The sequence below is a fragment of the Epinephelus fuscoguttatus genome, linkage group LG12, assembly GCF_011397635.1.
Source record: "Epinephelus fuscoguttatus linkage group LG12, E.fuscoguttatus.final_Chr_v1".
Lineage (NCBI taxonomy): Eukaryota > Metazoa > Chordata > Actinopteri > Perciformes > Serranidae > Epinephelus > Epinephelus fuscoguttatus.
This window is the reverse complement of record NC_064763.1, coordinates 22,462,850-22,475,183: the sequence shown is the minus strand read 5'-3', so window position 1 is coordinate 22,475,183 and position 12,334 is coordinate 22,462,850. Positions and strand designations below refer to the sequence as shown.

Genomic DNA, 12,334 nt, shown 5'->3' with positions numbered 1-12,334 from the left:
GAAACCATGATCACTGTTCATCTGACTGGATGGCATGACGTATAAGGTTTGAGACTGCACCTTTTTACCACAGCTGTACAGCAGAACTTAATTAAAATCTGAGGAGTTTTCTCATCTAAAAAATATGTTAACTATGACATGACACACCCTGCTAATCCCTTTAATAAACAACAGATTATTTGTACAAGAGATGAAATTGTGTGGCCAATTAGTTATAATAAAAGTCAGTCTGGCTGCTAATTTGCTGTCACGCTTCATATGTAAAATGTGTTCAAATTTACAGTAAGATTGAATTATTTGTCATTTACACAATGATGACATTTTTTTAATTTTTTAATTTATGTTAATTTTAAAAAATTAAATGGTGGAGGGAGGGTCATGCATTTTCCCCAAGTCACTCAGGAAGGCTCAAGAAAAAATATTTGTTGCTTGTCACACCGCAGCAACTTAAAAATAAAGAACAGAGCTGGCTCAGGCTAAACTACTTTTAGATTTGAGCATAGATTCATGTGTAAACATTTGGACAGGTTGTTTGTTTATTGTTTCCATTAATTTTATTTTATTGTATTTTCAGATCATATGTAGACATTTTACTCCTAATTATGAAAATAAATTGTATTCAGTATTTAACTAAATCTGTAATTTCAAATACAAATGGTAGATGATTCTTTCACAGCCTACAATACAATTTTCTTTTTGTAAGGCTTTTTTTTCCTCATAAGAATTACATTTATTTACAAATGTTTTTGAGTAAGTGTTGCCTAAATGGTTTGTTACTAAGAAGTATGTCACTGCTGGAAAGATGGTGGTTTTATAAAACAGGCCCGTCTGTGCAGTTCGAAATTGGTGCTACATGACCAGAGAAAACAGAGAAAGAGGGCTGTGGCATTTGCTTTTGCTCAAAAGGTAGAGCAGGGATGACGTTCTTCTGTAGGCTGACATGAACGTTGCCGTTGCCCTGGTTTCCTTGTCAAAAAGCCTGGAGGGTTTTCCATTGGATTTTGGATTATTGCAGAAAATAAAGTCACTGACAAACAAACATTTATGTTGTATGCTTTGTGCAACAAGATAATCTTTACAAATGAACATGACTTTCATGATTATAGAAGCCTAAATGCAATCGGCAGAACTAAAAAGCTAGCGTTAGACTACAAACAAACTACATGACAGTCACATGACTTAAGGTTGCTGCCGTATCAAGGCTGTAAAGCCGTCCTCAGCGTGATGACACGCTTAAGTCTCATTTAGCTATTTGTTATCAAACACCATTTTTAAGACGAATAAGAGCTTCAAAATTCTCAAGTGGGGTATTTATTAATGTATTTTATCACGTAGAAGAAAACGTGAAAGTATCTTAATCTTGTGTTAACTTCTAAACTCGTTTCTGGCATCTAACCAAAATTGTATTTAAAAATCCCAGTGACTTTGAGACAAGTGAAACGGGAGTGCAAAAATCCAAACTCATGTCCAGGTTTTAGGAATCATTGCTGCATCACTCTATAAACAATGCAGTCACTGCTTAGTCATACCACTCGAGCTTACCACTTCCTGTTCATAAGCTCTCGTATTACAGCCAAACAGTGCACTAAAATATGTTTCCAGAAGCATTTTAGTTGAGAAATATGCAATGCAGTAAAAGAATCCTAGTGTATATTTGATCAGCACTGCGTAGTTTGGCTCTCTCTCGATCTTCTTCTCAACTCTTTGTGTCCGTAGTGGCGACGGGCAACCAAAAAATGAGGAAGCACAATCTGTAGCGTGAGTAACAGCTGTAGAGCCAGCGAAAATCGGCCAGATGACAGGAAATGCTGGCAAATGAGCAGGGAGATCTAGGCGGGAAGTTAACCACAGTTCATTTACTCATTTTGCGCACATTGTTGTGATACAGAGCTGGTTGAAATTCAGCTAAATGTCTCTTAACATATGGTGATTATTTCAGTACATCTGGAAAATGCTTACTGGCAATGTTTTTGCTGATATGTTTATACTGATTGTATCTGCAAAATGTTCGTTGTCAACAGGTTTTTCCAACAGCACCCACTTCTGGCAGTCATAGCATGATTAAGACACGATTAGGTTGTGAATGTTCAATTGATGGAGGGAATTTTAAAAGTTTTGTCTCTGATAGTGTGGCCAACTCTGAATACGTCTGCAATTTTGCTAGTTGAAGCTTATTATAATATCACAGCCGCTCCACATGATATTCAGACAGCTGTAAAGAACAAAAAATCCAGGCTGATAACAAATTTAAGAACAGGCTGCTGTTCTTTCCACCCACAGGAGTACTGTTTTGGTGTTTTCCAGAGCTGCAGCTGCACAACCCAAAGTTTTTTTTAAGTACCAGTTGTTCCAAGATCATCCTTGCACTTTTGGTTTAAAAGCCTTGACTGAGGTTAGCGCCCTTTCAGGGTACGGTGAGAGTGAAGAGTGATGTGATATTTTCAGCAGGGCTGTAGGCCTAAACTCACCTGCATTGAAATAGAAATAATTGAGAAATGTGATGTGGGACTGGTTTGACTTTTTTGGTCAAATAAGATCAGTGTTTAAACCAACATACGATCACTATGACTTGTGGTGCTCTCTTCTGTTGTGCTTAGTATTTTTGGTGCAGACTAATGCCTACAGTACACCTGAAGACTTTGAAAAGACTTAGGTCTAACATCCTCTCACATCTAGAGACAATGTAAGGTTTTAGTCACACATTGTAAGATTTTGTAAAGACTTGGCATCTTGCAGGGTCAGTACTTAGAAGACTACAACCACTCCCTTTAAGAAATATGACATTAACAATTTCTTATGTGCCTGAAAAAACACAAATATCTAGAAACACATGATAAAAGGCGTTGCATCTTGTCAATTTGGCATTAAAACAATCCATAGAGATAAACTGTATTTGTGTACAAACTTTACTTTTTGGATTTCATTGCCTCTACTTGCTGCCAGCCTTTGTTGGTTAGCTGCGCTGTTTTATTGGGAATGAGAGGCGAATCGTCTCAAAAATTAAGATTTCTCACTTAATAAGTGCTAGTTGCTGGGTCAGATACTTTATGAATTAAACAAAGACTCTGGCACACTTCATAACTCCACCAGTTTCTCCTCCTTTTTCACGGTCTGTGAGAACCGAGACTTGTTCACATTCTTTCACCTCCCTGGAGTCTCCACCATGTTTACTGTCTATCCGTTTTTGCGGCTTCCTGTTTGGTGCTGCAGATAATGCAGCCATTGGTTGTTGACAGTCTTTACATTAGTATTTGCATAAGCCAAGACCAAAAACGTACGATTATATTGAACATGTTCAATTATATTGCAACGTTGAGACGAGAAAGAGACTGAGTTTTGTGACCACCATACACCAAACAATCGAGGCCATGAGAGCTAGCAAAACACTTGTGATTTTATTCCAACATTGGAAATTTGTTTGTGACAGCGGAATTGCTTGAAAAAGTTGTTTGGTGTCAGGCTTGCATAACTTGACAGTACACTCAGTGCTCAGTAGACCTCACATTATAACTCATTTCCTGTTCTACGCTCTCTGTCTGATGCTGCAGCAGTACCAGGTCTCTCATGCAGAAAAATATTTAATAGGCTTCAGTGTGGCTTTCAGAAACTAAACTTTATGTTTCTGTCCTGGTGCAGGTGGTTTGTGTCTCCAAACATGGTCTAGCTAAAACCTCTGAAGCAGCAGCAGCAGCAGCAGCCGGCTAGCACTGAGCCAGGATGTCCAGTAGCTCGGGCTACCCCCCCAGCCAGGGGAGCTACAGCAGCGAGCAGAGTCGGTACCCACCCCATTCTGTCCAGTACACCTTCACCGGCTCACGCCACCAACAGGTAAAACCTTCCCTCTGCATTGTTGTAATTGAGCTAACAGCTGTGTTTGTCTTTATCATAATTGAGCACACACTCTCAACATTGTAAGGTCCCACATGTTGACTTTATTCTGAGGCACTAGATGTAAATCCACCTCTATGAGTAAGAGACAAACAGCTTTATAGATTCTGAAATCTGAATTATTTGATTTTTTTGCTGTTGATTGCTGGGTTTGATTTGAGAAGCTAGGGTATCCAAACTATTTAACTGTTTAGACTGTCACAATTGTGGGGCATGTATAGTGTTTAACTGCGGCTCACTTTCCAGTTATGTGTTCCTTAGACTGTATTGAATGTTTGTCAGCCATTTTGGATGACACACTTCTCAGAAGCTTCCTTTCACAGAAATCTGTCAAAGGTACATTTCTGGGCATTTGGATTGTTTGCTTAAATCTGGGACAAAACTGGAGTTATGAAATGTTTCCTGTAACTGCATTTGCTTGTCCAGGTGTGTTCGGTCACACTGTGCTGATAACATTCACGCGTTCTTTACCTAATAACTTTTTGATAAAAGCTTTGGAGAATTAGAAATATATTTTCTTCACATCAATAAAATTAATTTAAGTTTGCCACATAGAAGTAGTGCTGCTGGTTTCAGTTATATCTTTGTGCACTGACTGATGAGATGTGTGAAGAGGGGCGAAGTCTAGTCCTGCAGTGCACTGTTACATATGTTTTATTTATTTCATCTTTCTTGTGAGCTCAGATGTGATATTGTGGTATTCTGTTCTTATTCTGAGTAACATAGACATCTCCTTCTCTACTGATAAATGTGTGAACCTTGTTATTTTAAAAGAGGGGGGATCAGCACTGTTAATTTGTTTTTAATATCTTTCTAGAGACCTCCGAATGCTGACATCGTGTCTGTGTTGTATACTCAGAGCAGCACTGGTTGAGTGGTAAAAATGCCCATAGAGTTCATTTAGGAACTTTGCCTTTATTAGATTGAGTACAGCAGAGGGCCTACAGGAAATGAGGAGGGTGAGATGGGGGTGACATGCAACAAAGGTCCCTGTCCAGACTTGAACTGGGGACGTTGCAATTAAATGATGAGAGAGTGCCTTAATTTCTGAGGCCACCAGGACGCCACTCAGACAGCTTATAACAGCGCTCTGAGCCTAGTACACAGTGGAGTTACTTGTGCAAGTTGGAAAGGAAAAGTGCAAAAATGATGCTCCAGGTCACAGTTACGTGTGTAAATCCTGAATGAAGCAGCCAGTGTATACGGCTGTATCGATTAAAACTAAAGTGCATCTGTTGCATAAGCTGGATGTGTCTCCCAGTGTAGACAGGACTTTGCCTCTCTGTAAATATGGTTTGGTTGCTGCATCTGTGAAGTGCTTTGTTGTGGCTTTGCGGGAACTCATAACTTGTCTTTTCATCTCTGGTCAGTAGATCTGTACATTGCTTTACACCCAAAATCACCCCCCCCCCCTCCCTTCATGCTGTTGTGACCTTGATCAGATTGCTTAATATAAAGTTGTTTTTATTGTACCTCTTGCCTTCAGGATTTCACCGTCCCAGACTATCGGACTCACATGCAAGATCCACAGGGTCGGAGAAGACCATCTTTACTCTCTGAATTCCACCCTGGAGCTGAAAGGTAAGGCTTTACTTTAAACTCTGTGATATGAGGGTCTGTATTGTAAGCAGGGTTCTCATTGCCCCCTTTACACGTGTAGCATACAACAGGAGATTGTCAGTGTCTTTGGCCTTGTTTGCACCCAGTATTGATATGCGTCTTGAGATCTGGTTGCTCAGACCACATAAAGAGGTGGTCTGGTCCGCACATGGCCACATTCTTTACGCTCATGCATCCTGGGCCACAATGAAGGTTCGCCTGATCAGATGATGTCCTTGCTTATCAACTCCCCACCAGTAGATGTTGCACTGAAGGATCATCTCTGGAGCTGCCTCTTCCCGGCAAACAGTCAGCTCAAAGTCTACTCAGTTAGCACGAGCTAATGTAGCTGCAGCTTTTAAACGGTCCCGTCAAATTCACTGCCGAAACAGGTCAACTCTGTCAAAAACCCTGTTAACAGCTGTTACACATGACCCCTTATTTGCGCCCTCAAATGCATTGTTTTCAATGTAGACGAGTGGTATGACCGCTCAAAAGCCAGAGCTATGCCGTTGTGGCGCACACGCGTTCCTGAGCGCTTTTTTCAGGGTGCACCGGCTGTGCCCTAAGATAAACAGAGTTCAACATTTGGAACACGGCAGCGCACACCCCGTGTCACGTGACGACGACCAACCAATCTCAGCTGACAGATATCTTTCCCTTCTTCCGTAAATATCAGTCTGTTTAAGATATGGAAAAGTTGGTCATTTTGGTGCCAGAGCTTTTGATCTGTCCCACAAACTAGCAACTTCAGACGCAACCTACTGCTGCGCTCTTGAAAGCTGGCTCAAAAAAAGAACAAGGGTAGCGCCCAGCACCTGACATTGCATTTTCCTGCCAGTTAAAGATGCGGCATGTGTACGGCCCCTTTGGTAACAGCTGTGTGATGCTAACAATTAGCGCTGTCACTGTATGTATGTGGGCGGACTCCCACTATTCCACCAGTTAACAATAACAATTTCTTTGGCCTTTGCAAACGGAAATAATGTACGTGTTTATGTGGACATCAGGTGGGAAAGTGAGATCCTATCATAAGTGGTCACTTGAGATGCATTCAAGTGTCAGGTGCGATCTGATAGACTTGGAGCTGTCCACTTGTGATTTAATCGCCCAAGACGCATGTTAACAACGAGTGTACACAGGCTCAGAGGCGTTCTCACCTAGTGGAACTACTCTGCTGGGTTTAGGCGAGGTGCTACAGGATATGACGCAGAAAGTACGCTGTGGAACACCTGAGTCTCTTGATGTTACTTTAATTTATCTTAATGTTTTGGCTGCGTCCCTTACTGACAGAAGTTCTTAAATCTCGTCATCTTTTCAGTCAGACATTTGTTGGCGTCTTAGTGTAAATGACCTTCCTCTTCACCCACGGATATTCTTCCAGTTTTGCACTAGCCGCATGATAGAAATTTCATCAACCCCCCCCCCGGTTGCTCGCTGTGAATTCTCCAGATAATGATCTGCTGTATTCATGGGCTCATTTGGACATTACACAGACTTAGTACTGGAGAACTGGTAGGATAAAATCTGTTAACGTCCGGTCCAGTTGATTCAGACATTTGAGTTCTCACACACAGCTTCTCTGGGTAATATCAAGATAAATTCAGGGTTGCAGTGCATGTGTGAAAGGAACTGTGGTGTATTTTTTCCTTTTGCGTTCCTTAGGGATGCCATGAACGTCCCCTGATTACAGCTTTGGAGTCATACATCCAGACAACCAGATGTAGCCTCTGGCAGGTCTGTAAATTTCTTGTTGACTTCTGTTCCTCAGGCCTCCAGAGAGACGCCATGGTTACGAACAGCAGTTTCACTCCATCACATCCCAGTCTGAGCATGATGCCTTGGAGGCTAAACGCCCTCGCATGGAGACTGTGCAAGAGGCCCACATCACCCGCACACCTCCCACTGCTGGGGGTATCGTCCTGCCTATGACCCACACAGTACAGGACAGTCTACGAGCCAGTGTGGATGTCAAAAAGGTGGGCCCTGCTCCTCTTCCTCTGCAAAACTAAGAAGTCACATTTGGTATCTGTTGTGTTTTTGTCCCCACTCAAGTGATACATTTCTGACTTCTGTCTGTGGTTTAAAATGTCACTGTGTTTGTGTATGCTACTTTAAGACGTAGACACAGTCCCCACCAAAACGTAGGATCTTTTCAGACACTGCTTCACTGGTTCCGTTTTGCGAATATGCCTGCAGGGACCGGATAGAATCATTCGGTTTTATACACATCCTGAACTGTAGTTCTTCACAAGCTCACTGAACCTTTGTTTTTGCCAGGAGTCTCAGTTCACTGTCAAAGAGTCCCCGTCCCCGGGAGGACCTACACTTCATATGGGTGACGAGCAGGACACTTCTCCTTCCAAACTGTCCAAGGAGGAGCTGATCCAGAGTATGGACCGTGTGGACCGAGAGATCGCTAAAGTGGAGCAGCAGATTTTCAAGCTGAAGAAAAAGCAGGTTGGTTATCTACTTAGTGAAACCTTTGTCTCGGAACATGCGTCAAACACAATGGATGTTATAAAAAAAACTTGGCACCAGTGGCGATGTTGCTCACTCAAACAAATATGGCTTGTTGCTGCAACAAAGGATGTGTAATTATTAACCACCAAGAAGAAGTTGTAAATGTGTGGTAGTTAATTTATGTTTAGTGTTATAATGAATATGACTAAAAGCAGGATTGACAGTGAATGTACTTTTAAAAGGATTTCTCTGTTAATGTTAACAGACTCTACTCAGTGTTGATGAGGACGCTCCCACTGACGCTGCCAAAATCAAAAATTCCATTTGCTAGAATATTCTAACTATATGAATATATCATTAAATGTACCAAAAATAAATGTAGTCATTAATTAATTGATAAAATCTGACATAATTTGATATGTCTGTTTAAATTTGCTTCCTTATTTATCTGCCCTCGTATTCATTCCCCTATTTATTTATTTATTTATTTATTTGTCGAATTGGAGTTTTATTTAATCTAAAATATACTTATATATTTATTTATTATTTAGGAAATGTATAAAGAAAATAATACATAATTAAATAAGTTTAGGGAAATAAAAAGTAGAAAAAATATGTCAGTAAATAAAAAAAAAAATTTAAAACTTAAAAATGAATAATTTAAAAAAAATCAAGAATAAATATATTTGAAAATAAATATCAATATATAGATTAAAAAGGAAAATAAGACAGGAAAATAAATAAATTGGTTAATTAATACAAAGGTAAATAAATGAAGAAGTTAATAACAGGAATATCAGTGTACGTCACATTTCATCAATTAATTAATGCCTATACTTATTTTAATATGATTTCTTTATACATTTAATGGTATGTTAATTTATTTATTAAGTCATTTATTAAATTTAGATTTTGGCAGCCTCCATCCTCCATACCTACAAAGTCCTGCAGGCTAGTTCATTTTCCCGAGTGAGGAGTTTCAATCAGCACACAGAGCTTCAGGTTTCACTTTTTTGGCACCAGATGTATTTGAAAGTAATTCACCTGGGCCATAAGATACTTCTACAGATCTGCCGAGTTTCTTATTTTTTTCATCAGACAATTTTCCTGTGTTTTTTTAAATCTAGTTTTCTCCTGCTGTCTTTTTTTTTTTAGGAATTCTGTCTCATTAGACAGGAATGTAAGATGAGCTTTGCTGGGAGAGAGTATGTTTCAGCTTTTTGGTCTGCATTTTTTTTTTTTTTTAGGATTTTTTTTAGGGGTTTATTTGTTTGAGGTATTTCAGGAACTCCTAATCTCGTCTCTGTAACCTGGTAGTTTGCATAACCTTTAACTTGTAAACATTGACCGACCAAACACTCACCAGTTCAGACTGTCAGTTCTGTAGAAAAACAAAAATGTTGTACATGAACAAGCCTGCACAGAATAATCTGATAATGCCTGCATAGGCCCTCAGATCAGATCAGCACATTGTAGATTCGTCTCCACCATTTTTCCCATATGAAAACAAATACAGATAAAAACCATGAAAAAAAGGTTTTATTGGGTATAGAAGAAAGGAGGCACCTTGTATTTTCCCGTGTGTTTTGTCTTGTGTGCTATTGGTCAAAATGCTTTGTGTTGGTGTTGTCTCTTAGCAACAACTGGAGGAGGAAGCAGCAAAGCCAGTGGAGCCAGAAAAGCCAGTGACCCCTCCCCCAGTGGAGCACAAGCATCGCAGCATAGTCCAGATCATCTACGATGAGAACAGGGTTAGTCATCTGCTGCAAACATCAAGACACACCGACAACAGGCCTTAGTTCTATTTCGTCATTTTGTTTCTGTTCCAAATGATTCTTTTATCTCTTATCTTTGTGCGTCCATAAAGCTGCAAGAGGTAACTTTTCTTTATCAACCAGCTTAAATTGTGCAGAGCCACACCAAGCTGAAAACACATGGGTATCCGCTGGGTCCTCACTGAAGGGGTGACCACACAGCAGCCACAGCCAACCAGTACCAGTGTCCTACCTCAAACCATGCCTTACTGCGCTGACCTGATGGCTGAACATGAGTCTTTAACTCTGTCTGTGTTCAGCTTTCGGTACTTTTGTTGCTTCTAACTGAATCTTTGTGGTTTGGAGTTTAGTTTCACTCTTATGTGGCTCTTCGTACTTTCAAGTATCAGCCTTACTTAGTCTCGCTCACCAGAGCTTTCTCAAGAAAAGAAAGGTCTGGCTGGGCTGACTCTCACTTTGAGATTGGAGAAAAAAATGCCCCGGCTGCTTGTATTTCTTTCAACCAATCACAATCGTTCTGGGCGGTGCCACAGCAACGGTGCACTTGCAAAAATATTGCTGGGGGGAAACAGGTTTTGGTGTAACACACCCACAAAAATATCGCCTACAGGACGCAAACCATGGCAGAAAAATGGCTACATCCCCACAAGATCAAACACTGCAAAATTTAGTAAAGGACGTGTTGAAAACGGTTGAAAACTGCTACACAACCGGAGGTGGTAGGGCGGGACTTCAGCGGATGGCTCGTTCCACCCAATGAGAGGCTGATCTATGTAGCGAACTTCTGCCCACTCAGACTAGCCTTACTTAACAGTTTCTATCTTTTTTTTAATCTGAAAGATATTTCAGAGCAGAGAGCATCTGTTTGACATGCTTTATAAAATATTCACAGACCTTTTTCATTTATTTTTTGTTAAATTTAAGCTACAGTAGTGACTTAAGGAACTTCATTCAGTCGTTTTATTAAATTAAACAAACGCATTAAATGTAATTGTTTCTGGTCAAAGTTGTGACAGTGTTTGGATCTTCATGAAGCATGAAAACTCTAAAATCATCTGGCTCAGACAGAAAAGTCTTTTATGGTTTAATTTCTGCTCAGTTTCCCATCCTTACCAAATCTGCCCACTGCCGGAGCACCTCAGGATGCTACACTTGGTCCTCTGACATTTTCAATAAAGGCTAGAATCATTCGTAGCTTTTGAACAAACATTTGTCAGAAATCAAACAAAATTTCTGTCCCATTCAAACACAGCTCTAACATCAGCTGTTTTTCAGTAAGAAAAACTTTGAAGTTGCCACCAGGTGAATCTCCTGTTTTGCTGTTATTGATGCAAACTGAACATTTCCTCTTGTCTCTGATTTACATTTAAGTTGTCCCACCATTTAAGGCTTTTATTGTGGAGCAGGTACAGGAAAAGCAAAAGTTTTGCGGAACGCCCTTGTAGTGGAGCTGTTTTGTAATAACAAGTGGTGTACATGAGGAGATGTGGCTTGAATGTTTGGTGCTCACGGCTCAGCTCTGCATGAGAATCCCCACCCAGTGGAAATACAGTATTTGGCAAAGGAATGTTTTAATTTTCAGAAATAATATTTAATATTCAGGAATGTTTTGTGGTTTATGCATTTTTGATGTTTTGCAGTTCTGTTAGAGAGAGTAACTATGTTTAACAGCAGTGCAGTTTTGTCAGATATTTCCAAGTTTGTTTTTGAATTTTTAAAAAATAACTAAGAATACAGTGGACTTAAAGTCAAGCGCAGAGGCAGGCCTCATTATCTGTCTTTCAGCTGAACAATAGGGAAATGAGTAAGTGTGTGTGTACAGAGGTCACCGGAGTTCATGCCTGTCAGACAGTGTTGTGGTAGGAGAGTGCGGAGACACGCCTTCCTTCTCAGTCAGCCATTAACCCTTTAGGCCGTAAAGCTGCTCCAGCACTGCACAGCAGTCAGTCTGGCAGCCGCAGTTGTTTGTCTCAGTTTGTAGATTTGAGCTTACGAAAAGGAAAATCAAGAGTTATTCAGTATCATTTGGATGATCTTGAATAAGCTGACAATCTTCATGAATCCAGGAAAACTATCATAGCCAACCCTATTTATCATGCTGCAGCAGAACATTCTTTCTTTTTATTTGTTTTTTTCTTCATTCCATCTTTTATCATCTTATTGTTTTTCTTGTATCATGTATTGCTCCTTTCAGGCAGATGCAGCTGCTCACATTTAAGTCTATTAATTGCAGAACTACAAGAACAAATTAGATGCATCTATAGATAATCAAACAAGCATCTTTTTTTCTCTACACAGGACTCAAGACTCTACTCTGATTATTATTTAAGTCTGTCTTTAGTTACATTTTCCTGATTGTTGTTGTTGTTGTTGTTGTTATTATTATTATTATTATTATTATTATTATTATTATTATTATTATTATCAATAATAATAATAATTTATGCAGTATCCACAAAAAATGTCTTGAAAAGATTATATTAATATGAGTATGACCCACATATAATATTGATAGTCAGATGAGACATTTTGTCACGGGACATGTTATGTTTTTCATTTTATTTGTTTTTTTCTTATATCATGTCACTTCTTTCGGGGAGGTGCAGCTG

At 39.7% G+C, this 12,334-nt stretch overlaps 1 protein-coding gene across 4 annotated transcripts in view; it reads left to right on the top strand.

The window, feature by feature from the left end:
* The window catches only part of ncor1 (nuclear receptor corepressor 1), an 82,538-nt gene that overhangs the window by 2,875 nt on the left and 67,329 nt on the right, over positions 1 to 12,334 (top strand). For all 4 annotated transcript variants that reach the window (XM_049591442.1, XM_049591441.1, XM_049591440.1 and 1 more), the window contains exons 2-6: positions 3,637 to 3,828; positions 5,375 to 5,469; positions 7,259 to 7,466; positions 7,768 to 7,947; positions 9,588 to 9,701. In XM_049591442.1, coding sequence (XP_049447399.1) covers positions 3,718 to 3,828; positions 5,375 to 5,469; positions 7,259 to 7,466; positions 7,768 to 7,947; positions 9,588 to 9,701 — 708 coding nt within the window. In that variant the 5' untranslated portion in view covers positions 3,637 to 3,717. The remainder of the gene's footprint in view (positions 1 to 3,636; positions 3,829 to 5,374; positions 5,470 to 7,258; positions 7,467 to 7,767; positions 7,948 to 9,587; positions 9,702 to 12,334) is intronic.